Source organism: Vitis riparia, chromosome 17 (assembly GCF_004353265.1).
Source record: "Vitis riparia cultivar Riparia Gloire de Montpellier isolate 1030 chromosome 17, EGFV_Vit.rip_1.0, whole genome shotgun sequence".
In the NCBI taxonomy this organism is placed as follows: Eukaryota; Viridiplantae; Streptophyta; class Magnoliopsida; order Vitales; family Vitaceae; genus Vitis; species Vitis riparia.
The window spans coordinates 17485361-17506920 of record NC_048447.1 but is presented as its reverse complement, the minus strand read 5'-3'; the positions used below and the strand labels follow the sequence as shown (position 1 = coordinate 17506920).

General features: G+C 34.8%; 1 protein-coding gene across 3 annotated transcripts; it reads left to right on the top strand.

The window, feature by feature from the left end:
- The first annotated feature begins 3697 nt into the window (after nt 1-3697).
- On the top strand, nt 3698-21559 carry LOC117904635 (methylcrotonoyl-CoA carboxylase subunit alpha, mitochondrial). 3 transcript variants are annotated; one of them, XM_034817330.1, is made up of 16 exons: nt 3698-4077; nt 6411-6532; nt 6917-7064; nt 7709-7846; nt 8109-8204; nt 8281-8340; nt 9409-9501; nt 9587-9698; nt 13321-13425; nt 13706-13842; nt 18162-18396; nt 18474-18640; nt 18806-18922; nt 20084-20326; nt 20413-20508; nt 21127-21559. In XM_034817330.1, the coding sequence occupies exons 1-16, from the start codon at nt 3745-3747 to the stop codon at nt 21163-21165; spliced, it is 2241 nt and encodes a 746-aa protein (XP_034673221.1). In that variant the 5' UTR covers nt 3698-3744; the 3' UTR covers nt 21166-21559. The 3 variants fall into 3 exon arrangements, with proteins under 3 accessions (XP_034673221.1, XP_034673222.1, XP_034673220.1); XM_034817331.1 differs by having other exon boundaries at nt 13703-13842; nt 21161-21559; XM_034817329.1 differs by having other exon boundaries at nt 13703-13842.
- Nucleotide 21560: the final 1 nt, after the last annotated feature.

Below are 21560 nucleotides of genomic sequence, written 5' to 3'. Positions count from 1 at the left end.
ATATTCTCATTTTTTAAAGTCTCAATTTTTTTTTTATTTAGAAGGATCTTTATTTTTAAATTCTTGATTTTTTTAATTAATTAAGATATTTTAACTCGATTAAAACTTCAAATCCAACCCTACCTTATGAGAGAAAAAAAAAATAATTTGTCTTTACTCAAATCTTTTCAAACTTACATGTGACATTCTAGTCGACTAATGACAATCTCGAATCTTCAATGGAAAGTAAGTTACTATCTAAAAAAATTTAATAAATCAAAAAAATTGCCAATATAAAAAATATTATATAAAATGAAAATATCAAAAACTATAGTTTTCTTATTTTGCTATGGGGTTGAAAATTTCCATTTTTAGAAAATTTTCTTTTCAAAAGGTAGGAATCTCAATCCATTCTCTCCTATTTTTGCAAAGATTTAAAATCAACACTCTCAAATATGGAAAACAAATTTTATTTGATGTTTTTTTTAAAAAAAAAAATCTAAATTGTTTCATATAAAGTAAGTGTTATCATATGTGAAAGGAAAATTTTAGGGTATCGATTTAGACTATATATTTGGTACCTATTGAACTTATAATCTTGATTATTAAAAATATAGTGGAATGAAATACAAATCTATACAATCAAGTTATAAATCAATGATATTAGTTATAAAAAGTGCATTAAGATAAAAGACAATGGGATGCTAGGGATGCTAGTTGAGTGTAAAGTATATATATATATTTTAATTTTTTGTTTAAAGTAATTTGCTTTCAGACTTTACATTATTTGTTTTCTATTTTTTATGATTTATTATAAAATTTTTATTGAATAAAAAAAATAATATATCAATTTTTTTTTAATTTTTTAATGTTTAATAAAAATAAAATATTAAAAAAATAAATATATTAAACACTATTAGAATTATATAAAAAAACAAATGCAACCTAAATTATACACAAGCCCCTTTATAATTCACTTTTTTTTTGCCATTAGATTTGAAAAGTGGGCTGCCTTAGGTTGACAATAAAAGGCAGCCATGCACAAACTCAGTAGCCCATTTTTCACCTCCAAGCCCTCTCTCTCTCCTTTTCTGAACAAAACCTGAAAAGGGAAAAAGGCAAAGTAGTGATGAAATGGGGGAGGAAAAAGCTGGTAAAGAAGCAATGAAGCATCTTATGGTTGGAGCTTCCAAGAGGCTCAAAAGACAAATCTTGAAGAAACCCATCATCATCATCAACAACATCCACCCACCAACCCTCTCACCCACCCCCATAACTTAGGATCTCTCCCACAGTCCCACAGTCCCACTGTCCCACCGTCCAAAGTGATGAACACATGAGTTCTTTTGGACCCTCAAAACAAAACCACATCAAACATACAAATTGTGAAGCCAAGCCACCTTTGCACAGTAGCCATCATATTGTTAGGTTAAAGCGTGGGCAGGTGTGAAGGGGCACCCCCAAAAGGGCCCCTACCCCAACTGCCATAAGAGTCTAAGACCCCTCCTATTCAAATGCCAGCCATGTGCAACCCTTAAAAAACCCTAGTTGGTGTGGGTTTTGTACATTCTGGGGAGCTACTCCTTTTAATTTAGCCGTTGGGAAAAAAGTCACTCTCTTTTATGATTTCTTCTACTTTTGGTATAATGGGTTATAACTTATAAATACATGTATTGAAAGGCAATGGGATGGGCTGGTAAGAAGCCCAAATTGGGTTGGGCTTTGAAGAGGATCTACAACTACACTTGAATTCACTTGGTCATCAATATATTTATATGATATTATGCTTATATTATTTGTGATATTCCAAGTCAAATAGCCAAAAAAGTTTCTAATGCTATAAGTATAGACTCTTTTTAACTTTATAGATGTGTTTTTAAAATCATGAAATTTGAATCCTAACCAAAAATTAAGCAAGGTGGATATGGGAAACTTTTTTTGATTTTTTTTTTTACTTTTAAAAGTTTTTAAATACATTAAAATATTATAATTTTTTATAACTTATTTTATTGAAAAGTATTATTACTATTATTATTATTTAAAAAATAGGAAAATAAAATTTAAATTAATTTAATTTTTAAAATTAATTTTGTATATAATCGAGACATAGAAGCAAGACCTAAACTTGTCTTGAACCTATCCTGAATTTAAAAAAAAAATCTCAAACCCACCCCAAATCCATTTATTTAAAATTTAAACTCTTCCCATTATGGGCAAAGCGTGATGATTATTTGAAAAAACCTACCTCATTCTCGTTCCTTTATAAGAGTGGCCTCGTAGTAGTGTAAGAATGACCTTGTGAGGTAAAGATCCATAAAGTTCAAAGTTGATAGTATCAACATGGTTGAAAGTGATACAATTATGATTCTTCTAACTGGCTACTACGAGACAATATGACTTTGTCCTAATAGTTAATTATTATTTAATTTATTATCAAACGTATGTCTTTGCCAAAGAAAAGTATAATTTTTGCTTCTATTATAAAAATAAAAGATCAATATTCATAAATTTAAAATCATTAAATATTTATGTTCTTAAAAGTAACTCTAATCTCACATCAAATATTAAAAAAAGAAAAAGAGAAAAAAAAATATATTTATAATAAAAAAGTCTTATTTCAATGTTATAAATTCTATCTTATTTAAAATAAAATAAAAAATTATTGCATTTATATAAAAACCATTATAATAAACATATACACGTGTAAACGTATTTTTTAGTTTCATTTACTTTTTATTTTCTTCTGAAATTACTACCTCTTTGGGGTGGTTTCTTCTGTTGAAATGCTGAAAGTTGTGGGTTCAAGATAGACAGTATTCATTAGGGCTGAATTGAACAATCCGGCCCATGGGCTTTGCTTGGGATGATGGGCTTCACTCCAAATAGATGGTGGGCTTCTTCACTTTGAACAAATGCTTCATCAAACAAATTTTGGCTGAGGCATATGCTTTGGATAATTTTTTTTTTTAATTTTCATTATAAAAAAATAATAATAAATGGTCTATTTAATAATTTAATATTAATTTTATTTTAAAAAATGTTTTAAAAATTAAATTAAATTAGGTAAAATTGATTTTGGTGGATAAATCAATAAATTATTTTCAAAATTATTTTACTTATTTTAATTTTCGAGTTTAAATAATTTAAAAATATATAAAATTTTAATTAATTTTAATTATATTTCATTTTCTCATATTTTTCATAATAAAGCAAAACTTGAGAATTTTTTTTAAAATATTTTTTTTAGAATTCAATGTGATTTATTCATATTGTAAAGAAGTAAAACATGCAATTAAAATTTTAATTAATATCATAAACATTTTTACTTTTAATTAATTAAAAAATAATGATAATGGCCAACTATGAAAGTCAATCATAAAGCAAAAATAATTGCTTTTACTTTTGGAATTTGGATAAGCTTTCCAAATAGGATATTAATTAATTCCCATTATTTTTCTAATCCGCTAATTTTAATAATTGTATATAAAAAAAGAATGGAGGGAAAAATCATGCAACGAGATCAGGTTGGCGGGTGAGTGCCACATCACATCGATATCGGGAGAGCCTCTTCGGATCTTCTCCAGTACAAATCCCTCCGGTTATCAATCACGACTCTCCACGTAACGCGAGATCCTATCTTAAAGTACGAAACTGCCCTCAGACTACGTTAAAAGACCAAAACCGGCCCAGGGATTGTAGACTACTTTTATAACTTCCTCCTCTGTAGTCTCTCTCCGTCACTCTGCTCTATCAGTGCTCCAGGCCATGTCATCAATGGCGTCGCTGCTCCGGCGAAGGCTTCCACGCAGAATCTTTATAGTTCAGAAGAAGGCATTCTCGTCATCTCCGGACGAAGGCAACACTGCGCGACGGATAGAGAAGATTTTGATCGCGAACAGAGGCGAAATTGCTTGCAGAATTATTCGGACTGCGAAGCGGTTGGGGATTCGAACTGTCGCCGTTTTCAGTGATGCGGATAGGGATTCGCTTCACGTGAAATCGGCCGACGAGGCCGTGCATATCGGTCCACCATCGGCTCGATTAAGTTACTTGAGTGCTCAGTCGATTATTGATGCTGCGGTGCATACTGGCGCGCAGGTAAGTGTGATATTGTGTGTTTGGATTCTGAGATAGTGAAGTTGTGAATCATGGATTGTCATTGTTTGGTAATTGTGAGCTCTTTGGTTCTTCTTTTAGAAACTGCCTTTGTTTTTTCGTGGATAGGTGGATAGGAAAATGAGAAACACGCGAAAAATCCTTTGGGGGTTTGTTTCCTAAAGTGCTTAGATTCGTTTGTCAGCATCAGGGGTGACCCAAAGCTTTGGGTCCAACTGAATTTGATACGACAGCTTGACCTAATTGAGTGAAGATTTTTCAGTCCTGGAAAACGGAAAATGCTATAGAATATAAACTATAGTGGGGTTACTGTTTCATCTGGTCTAATGTTGATAAACTGTGAAACTTCAAAGGAGGGAGGGAAAAACTGAAACTGTAGTCTTAGTTTTATGGTAGATGTTTTGCATTCTGAGTCCATGGGCTGGAGGGCTGATGGCAAGCTTTTCCAGTGGCAGCCCATAGCTGGGTTTTTGACGGAGCAAAATCCTTTTTTTGGCATAATGTGAGTGTTTCTGTGAGTGGGTAGGATATACCCTCTCTGTTGTACTCGGGGTTTTGCATTGAGAGTTGGAAGGTAAAGGGCGTCTTTGACCATAGTTCATTCATATTTATAGTGCACTTGAACTCCTTTCTTTTTTGATTTGTAAAGAGCTCTGTAGCCATAGTTTTTGATAGTGAAGTTGATCTCCCTTTTTATTGGATACCAAACCAAACGGTGAAAATATTCATCTTCTTGTGCAATTGCTCTTTAGTTTGTTCACTGTTGTGTTGCTTTGCTTGATCATATTTGGGCAGCTGCTCAAAAAGAGGACAGAAAATTTTGAGGGAATTGGTGTTTAAAATCTAGTGGATTGCTGATAGTTAATCGAGGTGGATATTGGGATTGTTGAAACTGAAAAAAATTATCCGGTCAATGGAAAATCGTGATAAAATTTAATGCTATGTTTGATTCTATGAAAGTATTAAGAAAAAAAAAATGGTTAAGAAAAAAGATTTTCTTATGTTTGGTTTTGTTATGAAAAATATGAAAGAAAATGAAATAAAATTAAATTTAGTTAGAAAGTTGTACATGTTCAAATTATTTAATCTTTATATAGAAGAATTAAAATAAGTTAAATGAGTTTTAAGTAATATGTAAAAATAATTTATTGACTTTAATTTGATTTTTTATTTTCTTTCATTTTTTTTTTTGTCCTTTTAGTTTTCTTCTCTAATTTATTTTTCTCACATTTTCTCTCTAATTTCCGGGAACCAAACAAGCGTAAGTGCTAATATAGAAACTATAATGGAGATCAGTGAACAGATGTTGAATTAAGTGTACACTTTAGAAGTTACTTTTTGTGAGAGACAATCCATTTAAGTTACATCTCTGAATCCAATAGTTCAATTGCTGACCCTATGAATTGTTCCTTTGGTCGAGAAATCTTGTGGCTGGATTTGCCTGGAGTTTTTACTTGCTCTCTGCTCTTATTGAGCTCTATTGCTCATAAGCTCAAGTAGCACTTGTTTTCTTATTGAACTGTTAAAACAGGCATAGCTCAAGAAATCAGGCAAGTCCTGTAAGGCTATAAAGCTTGAGGCTGAGCGAAGAAGATTGAAATATGAAATCAAGATAAAGGAAAACTGAGATATGAAATTGTCATCTTCTTGTTTCTCTTCTTCCTCTCTGAATGTTAAAACTTCTTATGTATATTCTTAGACACAATTTAAATTCTCATATATTATTTTTGAATGTCAATGTGAATGATGCTTAACATCAGAGTTGTCATATAGAAAAAGTAGTATATTCTTACAGTAAAAAAATTAAGTAATCTGGTCTTTTACTTAAGAAAGGGAAAGGTGGGGGAATAGGAAGGGAAGAGACTAGAAACAGGAATTTTCCTTTGTTGATACGAGGAGTTGATGGAAAATTAAGTGGAAAATGTTCATCTCTTTTGTAAAGAACTTTTATCTTTGTGCTAAATTATTGTACTTCTCTGAAAACCTTTTCTTCATCTCTGGCCTATTTTGAGAGAATTTTGGTGGGTGTTAGAGGAAATTTTTTAAAAACTTTTCTCCATCTTTTCTCTCTTCATTCATGAACCAAACAACTAATACTAAGGAAAACTCTAATATTTCTATTGATAGAGTGTAGATTTGGGAACACATATGTAATTGCTTTGTTTATTTCATACCTTCTGACTTCTGTATCTTCATTGTACATTGTTGTTCGCTGCATGTTGAACTTTTCTGAACTGAAGATGGTTGATTGTCTGGTATTTTGGCACATGCAAGGGCTTGCTATTCAGAATGGTATATCTTCTTTTGATAATTAGGCTATCCACCCAGGCTATGGTTTTTTATCAGAAAGTGCTGCATTTGCTCAACTTTGTGAGGATGAGGGTCTTACATTCATAGGACCTCCAGCATCTGCTATCCGTGACATGGGTGATAAAAGGTACAAATCACTGGCCTCTTGCATTTTTTCTCCTTTTTTCCTGCCTCATTCCTATCTCTGGTTTGTTCTTAACTTGTTTGAATCCATCCATCTCCCTTTTTCTTTTTCTTTCTCTATTTTTATTTTTGTTTTTGGATTGAGACCATCTTATAAGATCTCCTCATCTGTGTGATAAGATTTTTCTTCTTGTCCATCAGTCCATTTGTAAGCTTGTATATGTGGCAGCAAAGCACAGTTATTATCCATTTATTTGTCTACAAATAGTACTTTATTCTGATTCATGTCTGCAACTGTAGTAACAAACCCCCTGGGGGTGTGTATGTATGTGTTCTATGTTTACTTAGAAAAGTTTTTCAATTGGTTGGTGCTTTATATGTTTATCAGTGCATCAAAGAGAATAATGGGTGCAGCTGGGGTACCACTTGTACCTGGATACCATGGAAATGAACAAGATATTGACTTTATGAAATCAGAAGGAGAGAAAATTGGATATCCTGTCTTGATAAAGCCAACCCATGGAGGTGGAGGAAAGGTGTGTCACATTCCCCCCATTTCTATTATCTTTGATGTGATACTCTCCCTGATATCAGTTTTGCTTATGATCCTTGATGTTTGTATTGTAGATATGATGTTTCTGTGTTTACCAATAGAGATTTTACATATTCATTTATTTAGCTAATTTAGTTGCTCCTTATTATTAATAATTTTTGGCACATTTATGAGCCCTATAAATTAAGTTACATTGCACAATTGGATTTGCCATATGTTCTCATGTAAGAAAGGTTGGAATGGGTTTATAAATTCAAGCTTAGTTTGGAAAGTGTAGTAGGTTGTACAAATAAAAATGTTCTCTTGTGCAAATGTTTCTAATTAGTTGCTGGGGTCAGTGAGCTTAAAGGCAAAAATCCTCAAAATATAAACCTTTGCTGCAGTTTTTTTGAAATTAAAATCTCATTTCTCTTCTACAATGTGATTTCCAAAGCCCACTTGCTTGTCCTTATAAATTGAAAATACAGGTACTGGACTTGTGGGTTAAAAAATGACCGATAGTACCTATGACACAGAAAGTAAGAAAAAAAGCTTACATAGATTTATCCTCTGTTAAGTAGGATACTCATTTTGTTGAAACAAAGTTTTCACGATTTTGCTTGTATGCCATATGGCATTCTTTTACAGGGTATGAGGATTGTGCAAAGTCCAAGTGAATTTGTTGAAGCTTTTTTGGGAGCACAACGTGAAGCTGCTGCTTCTTTTGGCATAAACACAATCTTGCTGGAGAAATATATCACAAAGCCAAGGCACATAGAAGTCCAAGTATGGTTATCTGGTTTTACAAATTCTAATATCATTTATTTTGTCATTCGTCCAAGTCCAGTGTAAATTCTATTTTATCGGGAAAAAGACTGCCTCAAGTACCTGTAATCTTAAACTTGCTAAGGACTTTTTGGCTTAAAATTTTATCAGGAAAATGAGCTTCTCTAGCTTATATGGTTGTTTCTCTCAGGGCAAACAGTTAACTGTAATAAAGTTTAGATGGTGATCATTGAATTCTCTTCCATTCTGCTTGATGCCACAGATATTTGGGGATAAATTTGGCAATGTTCTTCATTTAAATGAGAGAGATTGCAGTGTACAGAGAAGACACCAGAAGATAATTGAGGAAGCTCCAGCTGTAATGCTCCATTTCTATATTTCTAGTTCATGTTTCCCAGTGTACTAGAGTTGTAACAGAAACTCTGTTGGTGCAGCCAAACATTGTCAATGACTTCCGCACCCACTTGGGTCAAGCTGCTGTATCTGCAGCCAAGGTGACACTCTCTTGGATTTATTTTGGTGATCATTTTGATATTTTTACCTAGTTTTCCAATAGCATGATGGCATTATGAAGGGTTGGCTTTTGTTGATTGCCATGTCTTCTACGGAGGATGGATCATGCATGGAACTCCTTAGACAAAGCCATCATGCTTTGTTTATCCTGACCCTTCATTTTATGGGCTAGTTTAAGCAAGACATTTACTATATATTAAACTATAAGTTTCTCTAGTTTTTTTTGTCATAGTTTAAGCCATAACCCAAGTGAGATAGAAGTCTTGTGTACTGCTGCTTCAGGATTACAAATGTACTAATGATAGTGTGATTAAACAATCCACTTAGGTTTGAAGTGTTAATGTCTGTTGTCAAAGGAAATTTAAACGTTAGTTGAATGCCATCATTTTATTTTATTTTATTTTTCTGAAAGCATTAAACTATTGGTTGAAGTGCAAAGTTTTGTTTTGTTTTCTGTTTTTCCCCCTTCAAGCATTGCTTTTATTAGGGTTTATTTGTTGTCTCATGGAAGTGTAAACTTTTTACAAACACTATTCAGTTTAATGGTGGTAGTTTCTTGGAAGCCTCATGGCCGATTATGTTGGCTCTCATTTTCCGTGCTGATTAACTCCTTGCCATTGTCATTGAACTTTGGCTCAAATTGTATCCATAACTCATTGAAATTCTTTTCAAACCTTACGTGGAGTATCTTAAGTGTTATCTTCAAGTATTTCTTTGCAGCTTCTCCTACTCCATGTACATTTTACTATTTTTTGACCTTGTGAAGGCAGTGATGGATGTTTATTGTCTGAATTATGGACCATTGAGGATGATGGACTCTAGGATCATGTGTATTTCTAGAAAATGATACGCCTTTGGTCATGCACTCATCTGTGTGCGCATAGAAATCCATGTTCCATATTTTGCATCTAAAATCTTGCCATTTTTCTCATGGTTTCTCTTGTTTTTTCCATCTAAAACATGTTCATTCTTGACATCCTGTTATTTACACTTCAAGAGTTACTTCAATTATTTTCACTAATGTGGTCGTCCCTGTCTGATATCTGAAGGCAGTTGGCTATCACAATGCTGGCACGGTGGAGTTTATAGTGGATACCATCTCAGGCCAATTTTATTTTATGGAGATGAATACCCGCCTTCAGGTTCTTTTATCGCTCTGTTCCATCTTTTTTGTTAATTAACAAGTTCAATAGAATCTTAATGTGGAGCATATTCATTCTTTTGCAGGTTGAGCACCCTGTGACTGAGATGATTGTTGGGCAAGATCTTGTAGAGTGGCAAATCCGTGTTGCAAATGGCGAACCCCTGCCCATGAATCAGTCACAAGTGCCCTTATTAGGTTAATTTCCCTCCCATTAAAGAGGTCCCTATGCATGAATTGGACTTCACTGTTATCTGCTCATGAATCAGTCACAAGTGCCCTTATTAGCATTTTTTAATTGCCTAGAATACTTTTTTCTCTTATGCTTATTTCTGAGTGAAGGAAAAGCAAATAACTCCTAATTCTAGTTTTGAAAATACGTTCTTTTATTGCTCATAAAATGGCATGGTGTTAGGTAATGTAGTAGTGTCTCTCTTACAATTGGTTTACATGATTACATCAACTGCTGGCTTTGAGCATCCTATTGTGGTATATGCTCTTTACCAAAAGCTGCAGTTTTTATTGATGAGACAGGGGCTTCTCTTTATTTATTTATTTTTCAGGTATCTATACTGGTTGAATGAATATTATCAAATAAATCCCCAAAAATTATCGGTACATGCATATTTGTACACATAACATCAAAGTTCACTATTTTTTTATAAATTAAATTTTAGTTTGTCTTTTCTATTATTTTAATCATTATATATTGTTTGGAATGATCTTTTACAAATGTTATGGGCCAGCCATGACTTCTTATGGTTGAATGGGTGGATCTGTGATCCTGCCCCTCAAAAACAGGTTGGTGTGTGGTCTGGATTTGATAACTATTCTTTAGCCGTTGGGAGTTCCAGTGATTCTTCCAGCTTGCCACTGATTTATCTTTGTGGCAAGTGTGGTCTGTGTGTCTATTCTGTCTATAAAAGGAGGGTGGTATCTGGTCAGAGAATAAGTCAGGCTGAAAGCAATAAAATGGAGCAAGAAATTGAAGACATATGTTCATAAGGATGCTGGCAAGATGCATATGAAAATAGAAAAACCTAGGATAAGTTGAACTTCTGATTACCATGAGTTACCAAAAGCAAATAGAAATATACAAATGGCTGGGGGTCAAGCAGGATGTCAATGAAAAAATGAAATAAATCCATTTTATTTCATCTTACAGTGTCAACCTATTCCTTTTCCCTTTTTTAAATAAAATTGCATGATGTTTTATTTCATCTTACAATGTCAACTTATTCATTTTCCCTTTTGTGCATAAAATTGCATGATGAAGGCAAAGAAGAACCCGTTGGAGAAGAATCCCTATCGTCCTAAGTTGTTTTGATGACTTCTTGATGATTAATTAGATGGTGCCAGTAATTTAATTCTTGCTACCAATTTAATCGGCACATCTCAGCAGAATGTCTTGAGCCATACAGCTGGCTTTGTGATGAGGATGAATATTCAAGATATATATCAAGAAAGGGAATTAGTATTAATTGTAATTAAAGTAGGATTATTATTACTTGGAATTAAATTAGGATTGGTATTTGTTGGAGTCTAATTAGGATTAGCTAGTTGAGTTATAATATAATTAGAATTTGAGTCATGATAGGTTATTAGAGTCCTAGTAGAATAGGTTATTAGAGTCCTAGTAGACTTTGGATTTCTTAGAGAAGCCTATAAATAGGCTAATCAATGTAAATCAAAAGAATGAATTTTGATGAATAATATTATACTTTCTTTCATTGCAAGGTTGCAATCCTCAATGGTGAGACTCCATTGATTTTCTTCTAGGTGAGACTCCTAGAAGGCCTTAGTGAGACTCTAAGGTTTTCCATCTCTTCTTCATTGTTTCTTCTTTCTCTCTATTTCTTATCTTATAATTTTCTCTACCATAAAGTTTATTCCTTGTTCCTCTCCTTACACCCTAAAAATAAAACCCTATCCCACCTACCCTTGAGTGTAGGCAACCATCCTAGGGTTGTCCTACATCAATTTTGGTATCAGAGCCAAAATTCTTGGCATGAAGGCATATGTAATTGAGGAGTGGAGCAACGTATGCAAACATGGTTGAAGGCTACAACTTTTTTATGCAGCCATTGGTGAACATACCAAGGCTAAATGAAGAGGAGGATTGGCGACGTACTAGCATCTTCCAAACTCGTGTTGCTTGTCAAGGGAGACTATGTACTTTGATTATTGATGGAGGTAGTTGTTCCAATCTAGCTTCAGAGGAGCTTGTTGAGAAGCTTAATCTAAAGACAGAAGATCATCCAAATCCCTATCAAATAGCATGGGTAAATGACGCATCTATTTTGGTGAGTTCTCGTTGTCTAGTGACGTTTAATTTCAGTAATAATTTTGAGTTATCAGCATGGTGTGATGTTTTGCCGATGAAAGTTGCCCATATTATGCTTGGAAGACCATGGCTTTTTGATGAAAGGGTCCAACATGATGGCTATGAGAACACTTACACACTTGTACGCAATGGGCGAAAGAAGATCCTTCGTCCAATGAAGGAAATTCCACCACCTAAGCAACCAGAGGAAAAAGTAGCACCTTTGAAACTAGAAGAGCCATCAAATATTCTTATTAAAAAGCAAGTCGAAGTTACTAGAAAGGACGAAGAAATCATCAATGATGAATCTCGAAAGCAAGAGGTGATGAAACTAATCTTAGATCAACCAATAGAAGAGCTCAAAGAAGTTGAAGAAGTTTCAGAAGAATCGATGTTTAACTTCCTAAGGCCAAACATTATCGTGAGTGGTGGCAAACATGAAGAATCTGCTGAAATTTCTTTTGAATATAGGGAATTCAAGAATCTTATTCTTCCACAAAACAATTTACAAGAAGAGTGTGGGAAACAACTTCCCACAAGTTTGTTGAAGACACATAATAATTTCGAGAATTATCAACTTGTTGCACAACATCAAAAAGTTTTTCGAAGTCCAGTATTTGTCTTGCAAGAAATTGAAAAAGTTCAAGAGATCTTGAGATCTTGTCTTACCATGGGAAAGAGACGACGAAGAAAGAAAGGGTGGAAGGCATTGCTCGGAATTTCAATTGATCGTGGAAAATCACTAAAACTCGAGGTCGAGTTTTTTTCAAGTCAGGGGGAATTGATGAGGATGAATATTCAAGATATATATCAAGAAAGGGAATTAGTATTAATTGTAATTAAAGTAGGATTATTATTACTTGGAATTAAATTAGGATTGGTATTTGTTGGAGTCTAATTAGGATTAGCTAGTTGAGTTATAATATAATTAGAATTTGAGTCATGATAGGTTATTAGAGTCCTAGTAGAATAGGTTATTAGAGTCCTAGTAGACTTTGGATTTCTTAGAGAAGCCTATAAATAGGCTAATCAATGTAAATCAAAAGAATGAATTTTGATGAATAATATTATACTTTCTTTCATTGCAAGGTTGCAATCCTCAATGGTGAGACTCCATTGATTTTCTTCTAGGTGAGACTCCTAGAAGGCCTTAGTGAGACTCTAAGGTTTTCCATCTCTTCTTCATTGTTTCTTCTTTCTCTCTATTTCTTATCTTATAATTTTCTCTACCATAAAGTTTATTCCTTGTTCCTCTCCTTACACCCTAAAAATAAAACCCTATCCCACCTACCCTTGAGTGTAGGCAACCATCCTAGGGTTGTCCTACATCACTTTGATTCAATCTGTGTAATAAAAATGGCTAATTATTGTTAGTTGTTTTTCAAAATGATACAGACTCTATGTAATCATGTCATGAATTTTAGAGCAGATTTATTCACATGATACTTGAGCTTCAAGAATTCCTGGATGTTCATAATTCTTAATTTTGGGTCACAGGTCATGCCTTTGAAGCCCGAATATATGCTGAAAATGTTTCAAAAGGATTTCTTCCAGCCACTGGAATTCTTCATCATTATCGTCCTGTCCCAGTCTCTTCAACAGGTTTAGTCACATGCCAATTGCCAACTTAGTTAACTATAGTGAAATATTCAGCAATACTTTAGTCAGAAGACAGCTTTGCTAAAATTGTTCCAATCAGATAATTTTAACCGGCTTTCAATTCGATATCCTTTTTGTTCAATAGTCAAATCCCTTGTGAAGTTCAAGAATATGTGGGAGATAGGATGGTTATGAACATCCTGTAGCCATTTTTTAGGACTTCATGATTCCATTACTTCTTCAATGTACAAGTTATTTTTTTGCTTATGTTGAATCTTAGCAGTTCGGGTTGAAACTGGAGTTGAACATGGAGACACTGTTAGCATGCATTATGATCCTATGATTGCTAAGCTCGTAGTATGGGGAGAAAATCGGGCTGCAGCATTAGTTAAAATGAAGGATTGCTTATCAAAATTTCAGGTATACCTAAACCTGGTTTCTTGTCTTCACTGCACTATAAAAAGGGTTCATAATGTTCGGTTGGGAATTGCACATTTATCCTTGGCTTCTATACCAAAATTGCATCTGATGGATCCTTTATTGGATATCTCTGGGACATGATCAACCTGGTGGGGTGATCCTGATAGTTTTTTTTTTTTTTTTCCTCAAAAATTTTTTGATGGTAGAGGAAAAAAGTGTGATTTGCTGTTTGGAATGATGATCTTGGTTTTCATGGTTCAGTTTGCTAAGTTTGAATTGGAAGATATCTTAGATGGACCATTTGACATGATGCTTCAAGTGTATGAAAGATTAAACCTATTTAGTATGCTTGTAGTGGTCTCATGGATCGCTCTGCTGGGCTGTGTGTAATGGGGGAAAGCCTTTTAAAGTTTATTCAAGGAAGAAAGGGAAGACCTAAGTAAACTTTAAGTAGGATTAATATTAATTAGAATTGAATAGGGATTGGTATTTGTTGGAGTTTAATTAGGATTAGCTAGTTGAGTTATAATATAATTAGAATTTGAGTCATGATAGGTTATTAGAGTCCTAGTAGACTTTGAATGTTATAATTAGAATTAGAATCATAATAGGTTATTAGAGTCCTAGTAGACTTTGGATTTCTTAGAGAAGCCTATAAATAGGCTAATTAATGTAAATCAAAGGGATGAATTTTGATGAATAATATTATACTTTCTTTCATTGTAAGGTTGCAACCCTCAATGGTGAGACTCCATTGATTTTCTTCTAGGTAAGACTCCTAGAAGGCCTTAGTGAGACTCTAAGGTTTTCCATCTTTTCTTCATTGTTTCTTCTTTCTCTCTATTTCTTATCTTATAATTTTCTCTACCATAAAGTTTTTTCCTTATTCCTCTCCTTACACCCTAAAAATAAAACCCTAGCCCACCTACCCTTGAGTGTAAGCAACCATCCTAGGGTTGTCTTACATCAATTTTGGACTGCTAGAAGGCCTTAGTGAGACTCTAAGGTTTTCCATCTTTTCTTCATTGTTTCTTCTTTCTCTCTATTTCTTATCTTATAATTTTCTCTACCATAAAGTTTATTCCTTGTTCCTCTTCTTACACCCTAAAAATAAAACCCTAGCCCACTTACCCTTGAGTGTAAGCAACCATCCTAGGGTTGTCCTACATCAATTTTGGTATCAGAGCCAAAATTCTTGGCTTGAAAGCATATGCAATTAAGGAGCGGAGCAACTTATGCAAGCATGAGTTCCAAAAAAACTTCTAGCAATCAAGATGCCGCTACAATACGCTTGGAGGAAATTTCAGCCACACAACAATCCCATCAAGATGCTATAATACAACTAAATAGCAAACTTGATGAGATCATGAAGTTATTAGAAAAGAGCCAAGAAAAACGACCAATTGAAGAGGAGATTGCAAGTCATCAATTTAGACAATCGCCAAGTTGATCACGCGAAGAACAAGACAATTTTATGATGGGGAATCAAAGAAGGGCCAAACTTTTTGAGCTAGATGATGATGTGACAAAAAAGGTACGTCTTGAAGTTGCTGAATTTTATGGAAAACTAAATCCAACAACTTTTCTTGATTGGATTATGTCAATGGAAGATTACTTTGATTGGTATGCAATGCCCGAAAATAGAAAAGTTCGTTTTGTGAAGGCAAAGTTGAAAGGAGCAGCACGTATATGGTGGCATAATATTGAGAATCAAGCTCATAAAACTGGCCAGCCGCCTATTGACACATGGGACGAGATGAAGTTGAAGATGAAGGAGCACTTTCTCCCAACTGATTATGAACAACTTATGTATACAAAATTGTTCTCCCTTAAACAAGGTACCAAGTCCGTTGAAGAATATACAAAAGAATTCCATAAATTGAGCATTTGAAATCAAGTGCGGGAAAGTGATGCTCAACTTGCAGCCCGCTACAAAGCTGGACTTCGAATGGAGATTCAACTTGAGATGATAGCTGCACACACTTATACCGTAGATGACGTTTATCAACTAGCCCTCAAAATAGAAAAAGGCCTCAAATTCCTGGTTTCCAGGCGTCCAAGTTCACAAATTGGGAGCACTTTCTCCAACAGGACAGCAAGCAAACCTTTAAGCACATCAAACTTTAGAACTCCTAATCATGTGAATGGTGGGGGCAACACTCAACAAACTTCGAATGTGGCTTATAAGAATGGTAGTAAGGGTAAAAATTCAATGAGTAATGGAGATAGAAAAGTAGACGCGACTCCTTTATGCTTTAAGTGTGGTGGGCATGGTCATTATGTTGTTGTATGCCCAACCAAAAGTTTACACTTTTGTGTTGAAGAACCAGAATCTGAATTGGAAAGTTACCCAAAGGAAGAAGAGACATACAATGAAGATGAAGTTAGTGAAGAATGCGACTACTATGATGGTATGACGGAAGGACATAGTCTTGTAGTATGACCTTTATTAACCATTTCAATAGTAAAAGGAGAAGAAGATTGGCGACGTACTAGCATTTTCCAAACACGTATTTCTTGCCAAGGGAGATTATGCACCATGATCATTGATGGAGGTAGCAGTTTGAACATAGCTTCACAAGAACTTGTTGAGAAGCTAAACCTTAAAATAGAGAGACATCCAAATCCATTCAGAGTAGCATGGGTTAATGACACCTCTATCCCGGCAAGTTTTCGTTGTTTAGTAACATTCCTTTTTGGTAAGGACTTTGAAGAGTCTGTATGGTGTGAGGTCTTACCCATTAAAGTAAGTCATATTTTACTTGGAAGACCTTGGCTCTTTGATAGAAAAGTTCAACATGACGGCTATGAAAATACATATGCTCTCATACACAACGGACGTAAGAAGATCCTTCGTCCAATGAAAGAAGTCCCTCCAATTAAGAAGTCAGATGAGAATGCTTATTTGTTAGAGCTCCCTTCAAACTTGCATTTTAGTCCAATATTTAATGTGGAAGATTTGTATATCTACCATGGCCATCACAATGATGTAAGTGAAGAGTTGGATCTTCAATTACCACCTACTCTTAGCCCACGTCCTGAGATTGAGTATGTTCTTGATGATCAACTTGTGTCTACTCGACAAGGTGGATACCAAAAATTCTTGGTGAAATGGCGAGGCAAACCACATTCTGAGAATACATGGATTACGACAACGGATTTTCAGAAGATTAACCCCGATCTTTATGAATTGTATCAAGCATCTAACTCGTCGGAACCGAGTTCTTTCAAGCCGGGGAGAATTAATGGGGGAAAGCCTTTTAAAGTTTATTCAAGGAAGAAAGGGAAGACCTAAATAAACTTTAAGTAGGATTAATATTAATTAGAATTGAATAGGGATTGGTATTTGTTGGAGTCTAATTAGGATTAGCTAGTTGAGTTATAATATAATTAGAATTTGAGTCATGATAGGTTATTAGAGTCCTAGTAGACTTTGAATGTTATAATTAGAATTAGAATCATAATAGGTTATTAGAGTCCTAGTAGACTTTGGATTTCTTAGAAAAGCCTATAAATAGGCTAATCAATGTAAATCAAAGGGATGAATTTTGATGAATAATATTATACTTTCTTTCATTGCAAGGTTGCAACCCTCAATGGTGAGACTCCATTGATTTTCTTCTAGGTGAGACTCCTAGAAGGCCTTAGTGAGACTCTAAGGTTTTCCATCTTTTCTTCATTGTTTCTTCTTTCTTTCTATTTCTTATCTTATAATTTTCTCTACCATAAAGTTTATTCCTTATTCCTCTCCTTACACCCTAAAAATAAAACCCTAGCCCACCTACCCTTGAGTGTAAGCAACCATCCTAGGGTTGTCCTACATCAGTGTGTGCATGCATGCATGTAAACATGTGCTTCAAGTGTATGAAATATTAGCCTTGCTTGGTTTGCATGTTTTTTTTTTGATAGATAAAGGAGCAAAAATATTAAAAAAAAAGGTATACAGGAGGGGCTCAAGGTATACAGGACCCATACGCCCACCACCAAAAAGGCTCAAACAGAGAAAGATCTACAAAACAGAAGGGCCTACAACATCCTCAACAAGACCCCAACCAATCAATGAAACTAACTAAAGTTAGAGGACAATCATCCATAAACAACTTAGCCTCTAACCAAAGAAAACAAACAAAAGAATTTTTTAGTCTTTCCATGTTGTGATCTCTTGGATCATTTTGCTGGTGCATGTGTGCATGGGCAGATTCTGCACCTTGGTAGAGCTTGCAATTGTTGTGAGTGTTTAACCTTTATTTCAGCAGCATTGCAATTTATATAGGTTTCTTAATCCCAGCCTAACCAATAATGATATTGTGTTTTTTCAGGTTGCAGGTTTGCCAACCAATATCAATTTCCTCCAAAAACTTGCTAACCATTGGGCATTTGAAAATGGAAAAGTTGAAACCCATTTTATTGAGCACTTTAAAGATGACCTATTTGTTGATCCAAGTAATTTATTATTAGCAAATGAAGCTTATGATGCTGCTAAATTCAGTGCAGTTCTTATAGCTGCATGTGTTTGTGAAAAGGAACGTTGTAACTTGAAGGAAAGTCCTCCTGGTAAACTCTGATTTGAATATTTTCAGAGTATATTTTCTAAAATTTTTCTTAATCTTTATGACTGCTGATATGTGCAGGTGGCAAAAGCTCACTCTCAATATGGTATGCATATCCCCCTTTCAGAGTCCATCATAGTGCTAGGCGCACAATGGAACTTGACTGGGACAATGAATACGATAGCAGTAGCTCAAAGCTTTTGACACTTTCCATCACTTTTCAGCCAGATGGAAACTATCTAATAGAGGTACTTAAAGTGTGTGTTAAGGAAGGGTTCAATGGCCAGTTATTGTATTTGAAATTTCCAGGTTTAAGGCTGCACCTATTCTAAGTACCTTTCTAGTTTCTTCTTTTGTTACTGTCACACAGACTACTAATCTTAAGTTTCTAATCAAGTTATATATGTGTTCAGACAGGAGAAGAAAACTCCCCTGATTGGGAAGTCAAAGTAGCACATCTAGGCAATTCTGATTTCAGAGTTGAAGTTGATGGTTTGAGCAGGGATGTTAGTTTAGCTGTTTACTCCAAGGTAAGCTTTTTTCTTGTTTTCTTTTCTGGAGTATGCATGTTATACTTTATAGGCATTCGTGACCACAGTTTCTTTCATTTTTGTTTGTCTAGCATCCTAATAGAGATGCGTAATGTTTTCCTTTCTTTGTCTATTAAGTGCTCCATGCTTCCTTGACAATAATTCAAGGCTTGCAGCTACATCGTTTGAATATGAAGAACTTTGATTTCTTGTTTGAATATATACAAGTCAGACATTTTAACATTTTGAATTCTCTGCAATGCTTATTGTCTCCTCCGCTTTGTGCCAAAAATAAAAGAGGAAAGTAAAAAATAGTAGAACATGTCCAGCTACAAATACCACCATTCATAAAACATGTAGTGATAGCAATGGGGCTGGTAAGCTAGGGTATCTGTACCTCCTTGCAATGCTTCTTTCTTCTCCAAGCTCGTGGGTTAGAAATGGGTACTTGGTTTCTTAAACAATGATTCTCCGCAAGATGGGGAGATAACTTTTTTAGAGTATTAATCTCCCTGCCTTGGTCATTTTGTATTATTTTAGGCAGAGATGCACAAAGAGGCACTATGTAATGAATATAATCCATCATTGATTAATCTTCTTCTTTAGCATCTAACTTCCTCACTTCACACTTTATTGCTTTTGATCAAACATTTGGTGTGGTTTCTTTTTCTCCTATGGTTTTCACTAATATCTAGGATGGGATTGCCTAGTGTTAAGTTAACCTTATCAGTTACATAAGATCTATACAGATGGCCCTTTGCATTCCCTAGCCTTCTCTGCCATCTTCGAACCTGGTACTGCATTGGAATTTCAGTCTTAATCCTGTGTCTGAGTGGTAATGGACAAGGTTCTTCTAATGGGTTGGTACCAAGCGATCCTTTTCCATTCCCAATCCGTCCATTTGACTTCTATCAATGTGGGGGTCTTGATGCATGTTTGACAATATTATTCTCAAAACCATGTCATATTTTAGGCTCACCATTTTGAGCATCACAATATTGAAATTTCAAGCAGTGATGCAATTACAATTTGGTAAAATATTGCAATCTAAGGCTGAGTAAAGAATTCTGCCTCTCTCTCTCTCTCTCTCTCTCTCTCTCTTTCTCTCTCACTCACTCCCAATTCTGTGTTTATGTAAAATCTTGTAACTTGGGCTGGCAGGATCAGACTAAGCATTTCCATATATGGCATGGTTCACATCATCATACTTTCAGACAAAGGGTTGGGCTTCAGTTGTCTGCTGATGATGAAGCGCAACACAAGCCCAGTTTTGAGGCCACATATCATCCTCCAGGGACTGTGGTTGCACCCATGGCTGGTTTAGTGGTTAAGGTTCTAGTGAAGGATGGGACCAAAGTGGAAGAAGGGCAACCTATATTAGTGTTAGAAGCGATGAAGATGGAGGTATGTGCTAAAGCTGGTTACAGTTGTCCATCTTACATTAGTTTTTATCCAAAAGCTGTAAATGTTGTTTATGTTCTCTCTTGAAGCATGTTGTGAAAGCACCATCTGCTGGGCATCTCCATGGGCTTCAGGTCACAGCTGGCCAACAGGTTTCTGACGGTAGTTTTCTCTTCAGTGTCCAGGTTAGTCATGTGCAACTTAATACACATGATATGGGCTAAATATTGAGTTTTATTATATTCATATTAATGGTAAAATCCTTTGCATTGATTATTTATCCAAAAGAGAGAAAAATAAATGGAAAAAAACACCACCTAAACTTACACGGTTTTATACATTGTTAAGCAATAGCTCAAGGATGTAAAGTGAGGGTACGGGTTTAAAAATTCAGACCATTGATTTTGATATAAAACATTTTTCTTTGTTTGGAATCAGACCTAGAACTTCTCACGTCACCTTTTGCCACTTAGCCAGGCCTCAAGGGAGCGGGATCTCTTCAAGCTGTTTGTGCTTGAACCCACCTCAATAAGACTTGCTTTATCCTCATGAGTTCTTTCTATATCACACCAATATAAAGAAAAGTAAACAAGAGAATAGCAGCATCATTACTTACCATGAAATTCTGTTACTAACATTGTACTTCTTGTTTACAAATATTTTGTGCTTCTACATGTATGTTATTGTTGATGTACCTCTTAGGCAAGTAGTTGTGATTTTTCAACTTTTAAGTTATCTCTGAAGTAGGTTGATGGATGCGGTTTTATCTATTGTTATCATTATATATAAGCATTTTTGGTTAGGCATGTGCTGAAGTAGATTACCAAATATGGCCAGGATGAGTCAAAATGACCGAATCTTGCTGAGGCAAATCCCAATTTGATGATGTACAAATGACAGTTCGTGGCAATCTCCCCAGCATAACTGCAGTTGATTGGCAATCCTCATCCAGGCAAAAGTGAATTGAGGCTCCAACAGTTCATGGTACTGCAAGTTGTAACTTCATTTATGGGGTAAGAAAGCAAGCCATAATGCCTGGATTGAATAATCTATTTAATAAAATAAAAGTGCAACTTTTTCAGGATGTTACAGAAGAAGTGTTTGTGTCTGGGAAAATAATTTTGCCATTCCTTCTTGGTCAATGTTTGGGTTTTCTTCTTCTTTTCCTTCTTTTATGATTTTATCCCAGGGAACTCAATGCATCACTTGTCCATCATTTAGTGGATAATTCCTTTCT